At 41.0% G+C, this 13,917-nt stretch overlaps 1 protein-coding gene across 2 annotated transcripts in view; it reads right to left on the reverse strand.

Moving 5' to 3' along the window:
• Nucleotides 1–9,048: 9,048 nt before the first annotated feature.
• SPOCK1 (SPARC (osteonectin), cwcv and kazal like domains proteoglycan 1) overlaps nt 9,049–13,917 on the reverse strand; it is a 537,444-nt gene continuing 532,575 nt past the window's right edge. For both annotated transcript variants that reach the window (XM_024752469.1, XM_024752470.1), the window contains 2 exons: nt 12,989–13,126; nt 9,049–12,532 (listed from right to left, as the gene is read on the reverse strand). In XM_024752469.1, the coding sequence (XP_024608237.1) occupies nt 12,342–12,532; nt 12,989–13,126 (329 nt within the window). In that variant the 3' untranslated portion in view covers nt 9,049–12,341. The remainder of the gene's footprint in view (nt 12,533–12,988; nt 13,127–13,917) is intronic.

Below are 13,917 nucleotides of genomic sequence, written 5' to 3' on the forward strand. Positions count from 1 at the left end.
CCAGAGGTGTCTGAGACTGTCCTCAGTTCTTTTCATTCTTTTTTCTTCATTCTGCTCTGCAGTAGTTATTTCCACTATTTTATATTCCAGGTCACTTAACCGTTCTTCTGCCTCAGTTATTCTGCTATTGATCCCTTCTAGAGTACTTTGAATTTTATTTATTGTGTTGTTTATTGTTGCTTGTTTCCTCTTTAGTTCTTCTAGGTCCTTGTTAAATGTTTCTTGCATTTTCTCTATTCTATTTCCAAGATTTTCCATCACCTTTACTATCATTTTTCGGAATTCTTTTTCAGGTAAGGTGCTGATTTCCTTTTCATTTGTTAGGTCTGGTGGGTTTTTACCTTACTCTTTCATCTGCTGTGTGTAGTCTCTTGTGGCCCAGTGTCCTGAAGTTGTTTCTCCCACCTGAGAGGCATAGCACTGACTCCTGGCTGGAGCACCATGACCCTTTCATCAACATGGCTCACAATAAATGGGAGAAAAAGTAGAAAGAAAGAGGATAAAATGAAATAAAATGAAGTAAGATAAAATAAAATTATTAAAATAAAAAATAATTATTATGAAAACAAATTTTTTAAAGTAAAAAAAAATCAGACGGACAGAACCCTAGGACAAATGGTGAAAACAAAGCTATACAGACAAAATCTCACACAGAAGCATACACATACACTCTCACAAAAAGAAGACAAGGGGAAAAAATAATATATCCTGCTCCCAAAATCCACCTACTCAATTTGGGATGATTCGTTGTCTATTCAGGCATTCCACAGATGCAGGGTACGTCAAGTTGATTGTGGAGATTTAATCCGCTGCTCCTGAGGCTGCTGGGAGAGATTTCCCTTTCTCTTCTGTGTTTGCACAGCTCCCTGGGCACAGCTTTGGATTTGGCCCCGCCTCTGCGTGTAGGTCACCTGAGGGTGTCTGTTCTTTGCTCAGACAGAACGGGGTTAAAGGAGCAGCTGATCTGGGGGCTCTGGCTCACTCAAGCCAGGGGCAGGGAGTGGTACGGATGCGGGGCGAGCCTGCAGTGGCAGAGGCTGGTGTGATGTTGCACCAGCCTGAGGCGTGCCGTGCGTTCTTCTGGGAAGTTGTCCCTGAATCACGGGACCCTGGCAGTGGCGGGCTGCACAGGCTTCCGGGAGGGGAGATGTGGATAGTGACCTGTGCTCGCACACAGGCTTCTTAGTGGCTGCAGCAGTAGCCTTAGCATCTCATGCCCGTCTCTGGGGTCCATGCTGTTAGCCACAGCTCGCACCCGTCTCTGGAGCTCCTTTACGCAGTGCTGTTAATCCCCTCTCCTCATGCACCAGGAAACAAAGAGGGAAGAAAAAGTCTCTTCCCTCTTTGGCAGGTCCAGACTTTTTCCCAGACTCCCTCCCAGCTAGCCGTGGCACACTAGCCCCCTTCAGGCTGTGTTAACGCTGCCAACCCCAGTCCTTTCCTTATGATCCAACTGAAGCCCGAGTCTCAGCTCCCAGCTCCTGCCTGCTCCGGCAGGTGAGCAGACAAGCCTCTCGGGCTGGTGAGTGCTGGTTGGCACCGATCCTCTGTGCGGGAATCTCTGCACTTTGCCCTCTGCACCCCTGTTGCTGCGCTCTCCTCCATGGCTCCAAAGCTTCCCCCCTCCGCCACCCACAGTCTCTGCCCATGAATGGGCTTCCTAGTGTGTGGAAACCTTTCCTCCTTCACAGCTTCCTCCCACTGGTGCAGGTTCCGTCCCTATTCTTTTGTCTCTGTTTTTTCTTTTTCTTTTGCCCTATCCAGGTACATGGGGGAGTTTCTTGCCTTTTGGGAGGTCTTAGGTCTTCTGCCAGCGTTCAGTGGGTGTCCTATAGGAGCAGTTCCACGTGTAGATGTATTTCTGATGTATCTGTGGGGAGGAAGCTGATCTCTGCGTCTTACTCTTCCACCATCTTCTTCAACTCCCCTCCTTTTCATTTCTATAAAATGAGTAGTGGGCTTCCCTGGTGGCGCAGTGGTTGAGAATCTGCCTGCTAATGCAGGGGACATGGGTTCAAGCCCTGGTCTGGGAAGATCTCACATGCTGTGGAGCAACTAGGCCCATGAACCACAACCACTCAGCCTGCGCCTCTGGAGCCTGTGCTCCGCAACAAGAGAGGCCGCAAGAGTGAGAGGCCCGCGCACTGTGATGATGAATGGCCCCTGCTTGCCACAACTAGAGAAAGCCCTTGCACAGAAACGAAGACCCAACACAGCAAAAATAAATTAATTAATTAATAAACTCCTACCCCCAACATCTTCTTTAAAAAAAAATGAGTAGTAATGTCCCCACTTCCATTTCTAACTTTAGTAATTGAGTCTCCTTTTTTTCTTAATCTAGCTAAACTTTGCTAGTCAATTTTGTTAATCTTTTTGAAAACCAACCTTGGTTTTGCTTATTTTTTCTATTTTCTATTCTATGTATCTCTGCTCTAATCTTTATTTCCTTCCTTCTGCTACCTTTGGGTTTATTTTGTTCTTCTCTTTCTAGTTATTTAAGATGCAAAGTTAGATTTTTGATTTGAGATTTTTTTAAATGTAAGCATTTAGAGTTATAAATTTCCCTCTTAGCACTGCTGTTGTTGCACCCTGTAAGTTTTGGTATGTTGTGTTTTCATTTGCATTTGTTTCAAGATACTTTATAATTTCCTTTGTGATTTCTTCTTTGACCCATTGGTCATTTAGGAGTGTGCTGTTTAATTTCCAACCATTTGTAAATTTTCTGGTTTTTCTTTTCTTATTGACTTCCAGTTTCATTCCACTGTGATCAGAAAAGATACTGTATGATTTTAATCTTTTTTAATTTATACATTGTAAAACAATGAGACAAGTTTTTGGCCTAACACATGGTCTGTCCTGGAGAATGTTCAGGTCCACATACAAGAAAAGTGTATTTTGCTGTTGTTGGACAGAGTGCTCTGTATATGTCTCTTAGGTCCTATTGGTTTATACTGTTAAGTCCTTTCTCTCCTTATTGATTTTCTGTATAATTCTATCAATTATTTTTATTTTTATTTTTTGCAGTATGCGGGCCTCTCACTTTTGTGGCCTCTCCCATTGCGGATCAAAGGCTCCAGACGCGCAGGCTCAGTGGCCATGGATCACGAGCCCAGCCGCTCTGCGGCATGTGGGATCTTCCCAGACCGGGGCATGAACCCCTGTCCCCTGCATCGGCAGGCAGACTCTCAACCACTGCGCCACCAGGAATCCCTCTATCAATTATTGAAAGTAAGCTATTGAAGTCTCTACTTATTATTGTAGGGCTATCTATTTCTCTTTTCAAGTCCATCAACATTTTTGTCACATATTTTGTAGGTGTAATTTTTGTTGCATATATGTCTTTAGTTGTTACATCTCTTTGGTGAATTGACCCTTTTATCATTATATAACGCTATTCTTTGTTTCTTGTAAGAGTTTTTGACTTCAAGTCAATTTTGTCTGATACCTGTTTAGCCACCCTTTCTCTTTTGAATACTGTTTTCATGAAATACCTTTCCCATCCTTTCAATTTCAACTTATATTTGCCCTTTTATCTAATGTGAGTCTCTTGTAGACAACATATAGATGATGTTTTGGTTTTGCTTTTTAAATCCATTCTGCTAATTATGCATTTTGGCTGAGAAATTTAATCCATTTACACTTAGTTAATTATTGATAGAGAAAGTCTTACCTTTGACATTTTGTTGTTTTCTGCATGTATTACAGGTTTTTTTTTTAACGTCCCTTTTTTCTTCGGCTATTGCCTTCTTTGGGTTTAGTTTCTTGTTTTGTCATTTCCTCTTTTGAATATCTATAAATATTTTATTTGTGGTTACCATGGGGATTACATATAACATCCTAAAATTATAAAAATTATTTTAAATCGGTAACAACTGAAATTCACTTGCATACAAAACTCTACCCTTTTATAGCTTCTTACCTCTCCTTTATCTATTCTTGTCCCAAATTACATCCTTTTATATTGTGTACCCATTAACATAGATTTATAATGATTTTTATACATTTGTCTTTTAAATACTGTTGAAAATAAAAATGTTAAAAGCCAAAATTACAACAATACTTTTAAAAAATATTTGACCATGTATTTAGCTTTACCAGAGAATTTTATACCTTCATATGATTTTGAGTTACCATCTAGCTTCCTTTCATTTTAACCTGAAGGACTCCATTTAACATTTCTTATAGGACAGGTCTAGTGGTAATGAATTCCTTCAGCTTTTGTTTATCTGACAGTGTCTTAATTTTTTCTGAAAGATATTTTAACTAGTTATAGAATTCTTTGTTGCTATGTTTCTTTCTTTTTTCTTGTTACTTTAAATAATTTCATTCCACTGTCTTCTGGCCTCCAAGGTTTCTTGGTGGTAAATTGGCTGGTAATCTTACTGAGAATCCCTTGTATGTGATGAATCACTTTTCTCTTATTGCTTTCAAGATTCTCTCTCTTTCAGTAGTTTGATTATGATGTGTCTTGGTGTGTGTCTCTTTGGATTTACCCCACTTCCAGTCTATTGAGCTGCTTGGATGTGCAAATTCATGTCTTTCCTCAAATTTGGCACATTTTCAGCCATTATTTTTTCAAATAATCTCTCTACCCCTTCCTCTCTTATCCTTTTGGGATTTTTATAATGTATATACTGGTCTACTTCATGGCATTTCATAAGTTCCTTAAGCTCTGTTCACTTTTCTTCATTTTTTTCCCCTGCTTCTCAGACTTGATGATGTCATATGTCCTAATTTGATTTTTTTCACCAATTTTTTTTCATATGCCTGCTCAAATCTGCTGTCAAACCGGTGCACTGAAATTTTCTATTCAGTTCTACTTTTCAGCTCAAGAATTTCTATTTTTTTTTTTATAAATATAATTTCTTTGTTTATATTCTCATTTTGTTCATGTATCATTTTCCTTGTTTCCATTAGTCTTTTGTTCATGTTTTCTTCTAGCATTTTGAGCATATTTATGACAGTTGTTTTAAATTCCATTGCCTTTGCTTCTTCAGGGATTATTTCTGCCACTCTATTTTCTTCCTTTGAATGGACCATGTTTTCCTGATAGTTTGTGTACCTTGTGAAAAATAGGGCATTTGAAAAAAACATCCACCTTTCTCAGACTTTGCATACCAGTTCTGTACCAGGGAGGTCCTTCACTAATTAACTGGTCATATCTGAGGCTTGGGATCAGTCCAAGGTGAAGATGTAAGGTTTTCTCATGTGTCTTAGCTGAGCATGCATTTTGCCTGGGCCTGTGGACAGCATTTTTTGATTCTCCTATGTACACAGTTGCTTTTAAATGTCCCAAAGAGTTTACTTCACTTTACCCATACTCTGCTGTCTCAGGTATCTGCAGGTCTCTAGTACCTTGCAACTTTCATGAGCAGTGCTACCTGTTTCTCCCTGCCTGATCTTTGAGTTAGGCATCACAAACTCCTGTCCTTTAGGAAGCCCCAAGATAGGTTAAAATATTGCAGAAAAGGTCTTTTTTGTTTCCTCTGGTTCATGGGATAGAATTAGGAACTCTGCTGCCACCTCCTCCAGATCAAGACCATTATGCACTGGGGAAGCAGTGGTTCAGGGCAAGTAAAACACCATGGAATTTACTACCATTTTGAATGTGGCTTTTTATTGCTTGGGTGTTCACTTGGTTGTTGTAGACTTTAACCACTTAATAGCGTTCCTATAAGGTTATCTTAGCCAGTTTTGGGTTATTTTTCATGTCTCTCTGGGGGAATGATGGCTTAGAGCTTCCTAGTCTGTCATTTTGCTTTATCTCTGGCTTTTGAAAGATTCATATTTGATGAGAGAATTGGACATGGCAGTTACCAAGCACTGGTTTGGAGTTACAGGGTTCTAGAGAAAAGGGTAGGAGTGCTTGGTAATTCTCAGAGTAATTGAAAAGGGTTCCTAGAGGAATAATAATTGGAGCTGGTACTCCTCGGCTATTTTGATAAAGGAACTATCAGGAACACAGGCAGGAGCTTGAGAAGGGTGGAGGTGCTTGGGAAAAAGATTAGAATTTGAGATGTGAGGAATGCAAGGAGACAAAGAGGTGGAAAGGGATCAATTACAAAGGAGTGTATTTGCCAAGCCAAGTAATTTAGATTTGGTCATGACAGTGATGAGAAACCTTGAAAATTTAGTAGGGCAGTGACATGATCAGATTTGCCTTTGAGAATAAATTACTTTGGCAGAAGCAGCATGTAAGATGTATTGGAGCTGGGCAAGAATAAAGCAGGGTCACTGGTTAAAAAATTCCCAAGACAATTGAGAGAGAGGATGGTGGTCAGAACCATGACAGCAGTGGTGAGACAGAGAGGAAGAGAGATTTAGAAAGAAGAATTGAAAGAATTCGGTGACTTATTACCGTTTGGGAGTTGGGGAGAGAGGGGTAGATGGTGGTGCTATTCCTGAAGTCAAGGAGTGTATGAGGAGAAGTCTCGAAGAGGAAGCTAATGAATTATTTTGAAATCATACAAGACATGGTGTATTGCTTTCATGATAATAAGCAAAAGTGAAACATAGAGATGAGGCTGATCAGACCAAGTCCCAGTCCTTTCCTCAGAGGTCACCACTGCTACCAGCTTGGTGTGTGTCCTTTCAGACCTTGTTTTGTGCATTTCCATATTTACTCAGAGAAAGTGGATTGTATAGCCTTTTATATATCTAACTTACATATTTCATACTCTGTATCACTTGATTTTTTTCTCCATACAGCTGACGTTTTAGAAGTTTTGATAAGTCAGTGCATATGAAATTACTTCATTATTTTTGACTACTGCATAGTATTCCAGAGCGTAGAGTTGCCCGTTGTGCCCACTGATGGATACTTAGTTTTGTACCAAATTTCCTGTTCTAACAAGTGATGGTACAATGGATATACATTTTACATATATCTTTGTAAATTAGTGTGATTTTTTTCCTCTAGGAGTAATTACTGAGAAGTGAAATTATTCAGTCCTAGGGTATTTACTCTTACTTATATAGTTATTACCAAACTGCCCTCCAATGGCTGATTGGACTGTACAGTGTGTAAGAGTGTTCCTTATACTACACTCTCAACAACACTTGACATGATCATGATTTTTTTCTGAGTGAAACTGAGGGATCATTGCTTAATTTGTGTTTCTCTGATCATGAGTGAGGTTAGGCATGGTTTCTTTGCCATCTGTGTGTCTTCCATGGCTCGCTTGTTTTTATCTTTCCCCATTAGTCTGTTGAATTCTATTTTTCTTATGGATTTGTAGGAGTTTAAAAATTTTATATCCTAATCCTTCATCTGTTTTATGTCCTCATTATCTTCTTTAGTCTCTCATTTATCTTTTAAATTTGTTCATGACATGCTATTAATTTTGATGGAGGAAAATTTATTAATCTATTCCTTTATGGCTCACATTTGCTAGGAACTGTTTTTAAAGAAGCCTTGCTGACTCCTATTTTCATAGGCATATTCACTCTATATTTCATTCTATCATTTTGATGTTTTAAGGTTTAAAATTGAGGTGGTAATGGGAAATTTGAGTAGAATTATCTAAATGTCAGGTGACTTTTTCAGAATGGAATCAAAACCTGCACTTGAAACATAGACCAGGGCTTCTTCAAGTGGAGGAGTTGGTTGAAATCACTGATGTAGATAAGCTTGTCTAGTGAAAGCATGTAAAATTAAAGAGGAATGGGCCAGGGACACAGATCTGAGGAACACCTGTATAAACAGAACTGGGTGAACAAACGGAAATACAGGAGACCTAAAAGGAATAGCCAGAGAGGTAGGATGAAAATCAGGGAATGATGGATATGAGAAATCAGGAAAGGTGAGCTTTAAACAAGGCTGCAGTAGCTGTTGGTGTCAACTATGATATCCGTCAACCCTTACTGTAACAGTTATTTGTCTTTTTCAAGGAGATAACTTTACAGAGTAGGACCCCCTAGGTCTTATTCACTTTTCTTGATATATTCCTAGCACTGAATATGGTGCCTGCCCATAGTGGCATTCATCCATCCATCATATATTAATCTATATATCTACAAATCTTCTAATTAACCTTAAAGTCTTGTTGAATGAATAAATTTTGAAATCTTCCTCTTTCCTTGAATCAGTTTGTCAAAGCAAATCTGAAAACTGATCCAGAATTTTGAGAGGTGCTGGGACCTTTTTACTCACGCTGTATAACTAAGATTCCTTTGGTCCTGGCCTTTAACGGACAGAGGTGGCCTCCATGAAGACACAACTCGAGGAGACATGTGGGGTTTGACTGTAAATCTGATGATTTAAGAGGAATTTTGGGAGTGTCCACAAATGCCAGCTGCTCTTTAAGGTACCCTGTACCTACCCTGGAGGCTTCATATTGGCCACTGTTCTTCTGACCTTAGTTATTTTGTGGATTTATGAAGCACCTTTCCTTGAACTGTCAATCTGTAAATTGTCTGTAAGATGCAGTCCATTGGGTAAAGAATTAGAATTATTCATAAGATAGTTTCTACCTCGGTTGGTGGTGAAATTACTCACTCAGGGTATAATTAAGTCATAGATACCCTGGCTTTAATGTGGATAAAGGTGGAAAGGAAATAATTCCTGTTGCAATTTGGGTGTTCTCTGATGTTTGACAAGCATCTGGTGTGTTCAGCCATAAACTGAGGACATCTCAGAGTCCCTGTAAAGGAGTTTTTTTTCTGTTTTTTTGTTTTTCCCAAGAGAATTGGAGAATGACTGGGGAGGGAAGGAAGAAGAAGAATTGAAAGAGCTTAAGGTTGCAAACAGGATGACCACAGTGAAACCTGATGGATAAGGACTAAGTAAGAAAGTCGTGGCTTGAGAGAGGAGAACGTGGCAGAAAGAGGGGTCGGGTGAGAAGGTTCTAGGCTGAGGGGGCACAGGGCATGGATGTGCCAGGGTGTGCTGAGAGGGGTCAGGACAGGCTGGAGCACCAGCAGGTCGGCCTCACAGAGGGCCCTGTGTTGGTGATCCCCTCGACCGGCCCATACTCTTCTCCAGAGGTCACGTGTGGACATGGCCTGGCGAGTGCTTGTGCAAACTAACAAATGACACACACTCAGTTGTTGCAGACAAATTAAAATTTACTGGGACAGACAGAAATGCACCTACCCAGGACTACAGTTAAGCATTTACTATTAACCAAAGAGTCGTGTTCACATTCCAGATAAGTCTATGTGGGAAAGCATTCAGAATTTACTAGGTTGTTCTACTTCGCGATTTCATCTACAATAGGGACAACAAACTGACACTCAGGATTTGGAGGGCTCTCATTACAATACTACACATTGAACAGAGACAAACATCAGTGACTTTGAGAAAAAGGTATAAAAAGACCAAAACCACCCACTGTAGAAAGGGCTCTTGGATGTTACTGTATACAGTGTGGTCAAGGTAAAAACTAAACGAAACTGTAGATGGCATCCCGTGAAGAGGAGAGGGGCAGACCTGGACAGACACGCTGTCATTCACCGCTGGGCATGGGAAAATGGGCATAAAGGAGGAGGACCTGATATAATATCTCGAATTCAGTGTGAAGGTATTCCCATGCCTAGAATGTTCACGGAAACAAAAAGACAGTAATATGTTAGACAACTAACCATTGTGGAAGAAAATTCTGGGGCTTAACCTAGATGCCAAGGAAATGGTATCAAATAAAAGAACCATTTATGGAATAAGAATATAACTATTTACTAAGGAGGTTCCAAAAATGAGCCAGTGAAGTTTCAACTCCATATCTGTCTCCAACAAGGGAACGATTATCACAGTACTATTTTTTTTTTAATCAAGATTTTTGTGTATACGCCATCACTAGCTAAAGGGCTCCTGCCAAAAAAGAGGAAAGCAAAAATTCTTCTTCTAAGGATGAGGTAACTAAAATATCAAATCTTTACTACTTATGCAAAGTACCTTTAAAAAAATCTAATGCTGTCTTGCCAAAGCGAGGCATGAAAAGTGGCGTTAATGTTGCTCCATTGATTTGGGGTTCCAGTCTTAGGAGGGCTTTTTATTTAATATTTTAATGAATCAAAATACCTTCTCGGAATGTCTCTGAAAATGAGCATCTCATTACCTTCCTGGGAATTGACTAGTGAGCGCTCTTCTCCATCATTAAGTTAATGCTAAGGATCTTTAAGTGTCATCTTAATTTGACACTTGTCATAAGATAATTAGGCAAATTAAAATCAGTGTGGTTCACTCTGTTCCTAGAAGTTTCTCTAAGTGAAATCGATTTGTCGATTTTAATTTGTTCTCTTGTGCATTTTTCCAAGCTCAGAGGAGATGGTTTTCTTTGATGGTCTAAACTGAGATTTAAAAAATACGTCTCGATTCTTTTATACATTCGATTGTAATTTAGCTGCAATTAAGCACCTGTTTTCTAAATTATCATCTCAGAGTTTTGTTCAAGTGAGAAAAAAACAAAAACAAAAACTGAAACAGAGGTGAAGGAGTTGAGATCCCAATACAGAGCTTTCCTATGGTCACCCAATACCTAGGGTCCTGGCTGTACTCATTCTATCAGGCCAAATGAGTTTGCCATATCGAGTAAGTTCATGTCCCATCTTAGCCAAGTCCAGGGATAATGCCACTGGGTCTGGCCAATGCAGGGATTGGAAAATACTAGTTTGAGGTGGGCTGGTAAAGTATAAACAAATGGTCAGTTTGGAGCGGGGGCTGGTCAGCTGCTGCTGTAATCATGGTTTGGCTGGGTATATTTTTCGCCTGAGTTTATGTGGTCTCCTTGTGGACTAGCTGGAGTGCAGGAAGGGAAGAAAAACAAGTGTGGGCAAGAGATCCTTGCTGGCTGGCTGATGAGGGCGTCCTTGTGGGTGGAAACCGGGTGGGGCAGGAGCTTAAGGCCCTGTACTGAGCTAAATGGGGGCCACTTTGAAGACTACTCTTTGGTACTTGTACAGGTACAGCTTGATAGGGGGAGAAATCCTAAAGACTCTAGAGATGATGACCCTACCAAATTTGGAGATAGACTCTAATCATGAGTTAACTTAGGGAAAAGAAACGCAATGATAAAGGGCTTTCTTCATTAGTACCTTGACACTTGTGTCGGAGAGGGGATAAGGGCAGGACTAGCTCTTAAAAATCTAGCCCTAGCTTCCCATGTGCCGTCGTGGAGTTCTTTCTAGGCCTCCATCTGAGACTCTTTACAAATGATGAGCGATCAAAAATCTGTAGAGCTTTTATAGCCTCATCATGATGTGTGGCTAGAGAGCGGCAAAACTGAAACATTGAGTTAAGAATGCTGAATTTTCTTCTGCTAAGGAACAGCGAGGGACTGTCTTCTCAGAGAGCAGAGGGTATGTGTACATGCCTTAGAAAAAGCCCTTGAGTAGGTAGGAAGGGAGGGGCCTGCCGCAGACAGGACTGCTGCAAGCCCCAGGGGCGCTTGAGCTGAAATGAGAGAGATGGCTTGTGAAGCTGCCCGCGTGGGAGTCGCATGGCTTCTGCGAGGAAAGCAATTTAGGCAGACAGAGGCTTATCCAAATCAAAGAGGCTTCCAGTAACTCTGCTGCCGCAGACAGAAGCAGCCTCCTCAGTCTGCAGGCTACAAGTGCCAACTGTTAGTGCAAAAAAGGACTTTGATACACATTTCCTATTCCAGAAATGATGATCCAGGTCTGGACAAGCTGACAAATGTGTAATTGTTTTTCAAATGAGTTTTTAATAGATACCCAAACCCTTTTTTTCTGAGAGGTGTGTATAGTCTCTTCTGTACGTACTTCCATGTTTATGTACGTACAGAGAGAAGCATCCAGACACCTTTTCTAATAAAGGAGATCAGTTCCCCAAAGGGACTCTTGACTGAATTAAGGCTGTTGTTTGTAGGAAGCCAGATTGAGTAATGTGAAAAACTGATTTGTAATAATAGACACCAGGGGTGGTGGGGGGCAGTGGGAACAAGGTACAGTGCAGTGTGTTTTCCACAACATCTACAGGACACAAGAAAAGCACTTAGACACGGTAAGGCTGGGAACCATGCTGTACTAACCACCAGTGTCGGTGATCGCAAAGGGTCTTTGACGTTTGAGGGTAGGGGCTCCCTGCACTGTCAGAATGCCACATAAATCACATGCTTGTTGCAAAAAACTCACAGGAGGGAAGGAGGCTCTAATTCAGCCAGCCTTCCCCTGTCTAAAAAACAAAACACAACACCCTTTTTCCCACACGCCGTATGCAAAATCAGAATGCTCCGGGAACAAGGAGTTGTCTTCCGAACCTTAGGTTGGGTAGAGAGGGCAACAATGGAGAAGAGGCCATGTGCCGTGGAGTCTTAGATACAAATGCAGGAACAGGAAGTGACTTGCAGTGTTGTGCGAACCTCGTGTCCTCCTCCTCGTGGGAACTACCATATGTACCCGACCTCGTCCTCTTTCTCGTCGCCCTCGTCCTCATCGTCCTCCGTCGCTGCTCGGGCATGCACCCGCAGCTTCCCCACTTTGTCCTTTGGTCCCAGCTCCCATTCATCCTCTAGGTCATCCAGCAGGACCACAGAGCCGCCACTGCCAAAATCCCCTGAAGTTTCCTGCTCCTCTTCTGAAACATTAAGAAGGAAGAAAAGATCTGAGGTTAGGTTCTGCTTATGCCTCACGACTTCCTTAACTGTAGGGCAAAATCATGCAATTTACCTTCTGAACATGAGAGCCTCCCTGTCTACCTGGCATGGACCACAAGCCTTATTCTGATATGAGCCCCAGAATTCTTGAGATGTTTCTACCTTTTTGGGAGGTCTATCTGAGTCACTCTTTGCCTGCAACCGTTTCTGACTGTCAAAAACGGTTGTCCAGTTCATTAGCCATAGTGAGCTCCTGGCACTCGGAAAACTAGCTATGCATTATCTCATGTGATTTCAGGGTTACTTTATCTCCATTGTAAACTCACTCACTGTAGACCATAACGACCTCTACAAATTCTTCTGCCCAGATCCTCATACAGTGAGTACCTCTAAGTCACCAGAGGTCATTGGGGGCTGATGCAGCAGGCCTTACTCACCACAGCTCACAGCACCCTGTTTCCTGGAGCCAGCTAGCTCGTTCCCGTATTTATCCACACACCAGCACTGCCCTGTGCCACCGTGGCACTGTGTGGCTTTGTAATAGCCCTCCTCATTACACCGAGGTATGAGTGCTCCTGGGAGAACGAAAGGTCCAACTTGAATCAGAGAAGTGCACAGATACTCAGAGTTAATGCCCTCAAAAACAGACAAGAGGGCTCACACATCAGACAGGGTATTTACTGCAAAGCCAGCAAGAAAGAAAGGCATGCTTGGTTATTACCTAATCAAAATTACAGGGCCCTAGGACTTGCTCAAGGTTAGATAGGATTCCTTCTTGGATGAGTTCTCTTTTTCCCTGTGGTTCTACTCTTATTAATAACTTTTTATTTCAGAAGTTTTTCCAGTTTTATTGAAATGTAATTGACATATAATCGACACACAGCACTGGATAAGTTTAAGGTGTATAGCACAATGATTTGACTTATATATTGTGAAATGATTACCACAGTAAATTTAGTTTACATCCATCATCTCATATAGAAAAAAAAAAAAGTCTTTTTCCTTGGGAGAAGAACTCTCACGATTTACTCTTAGCAACTTTCACATCTACCATACAGCAGTGTTAACTATAGATATCACGTTGTATGTTATATCCCAGTACTTATTTATCTTATAACTGGAACTTTGTACCTTTGGACCACCTTCATCCAATTTTCCCACTGCCCATACTCTCTCTGCCTGTGTTTACCACCAATCTCAAAGTTTGTTTTTAGATTATACATACAAGTGATCATACCGTATTTTCTTTCTCTGTCTGACTTACTTCACTTAGGATAATGCCCTCAAAGTCCATCCATGTCATCACAATTGGCAGGATTTCCTTCTTTCTTCTGGCTGAATGATGTTCTGTTCATATATATATATA

This window comes from Neophocaena asiaeorientalis, unplaced genomic scaffold (genome assembly GCF_003031525.2).
Source record: "Neophocaena asiaeorientalis asiaeorientalis breed wild unplaced genomic scaffold, Neophocaena_asiaeorientalis_V1.1 scaffold204, whole genome shotgun sequence".
In the NCBI taxonomy this organism is placed as follows: domain Eukaryota; kingdom Metazoa; phylum Chordata; class Mammalia; order Artiodactyla; family Phocoenidae; genus Neophocaena; species Neophocaena asiaeorientalis.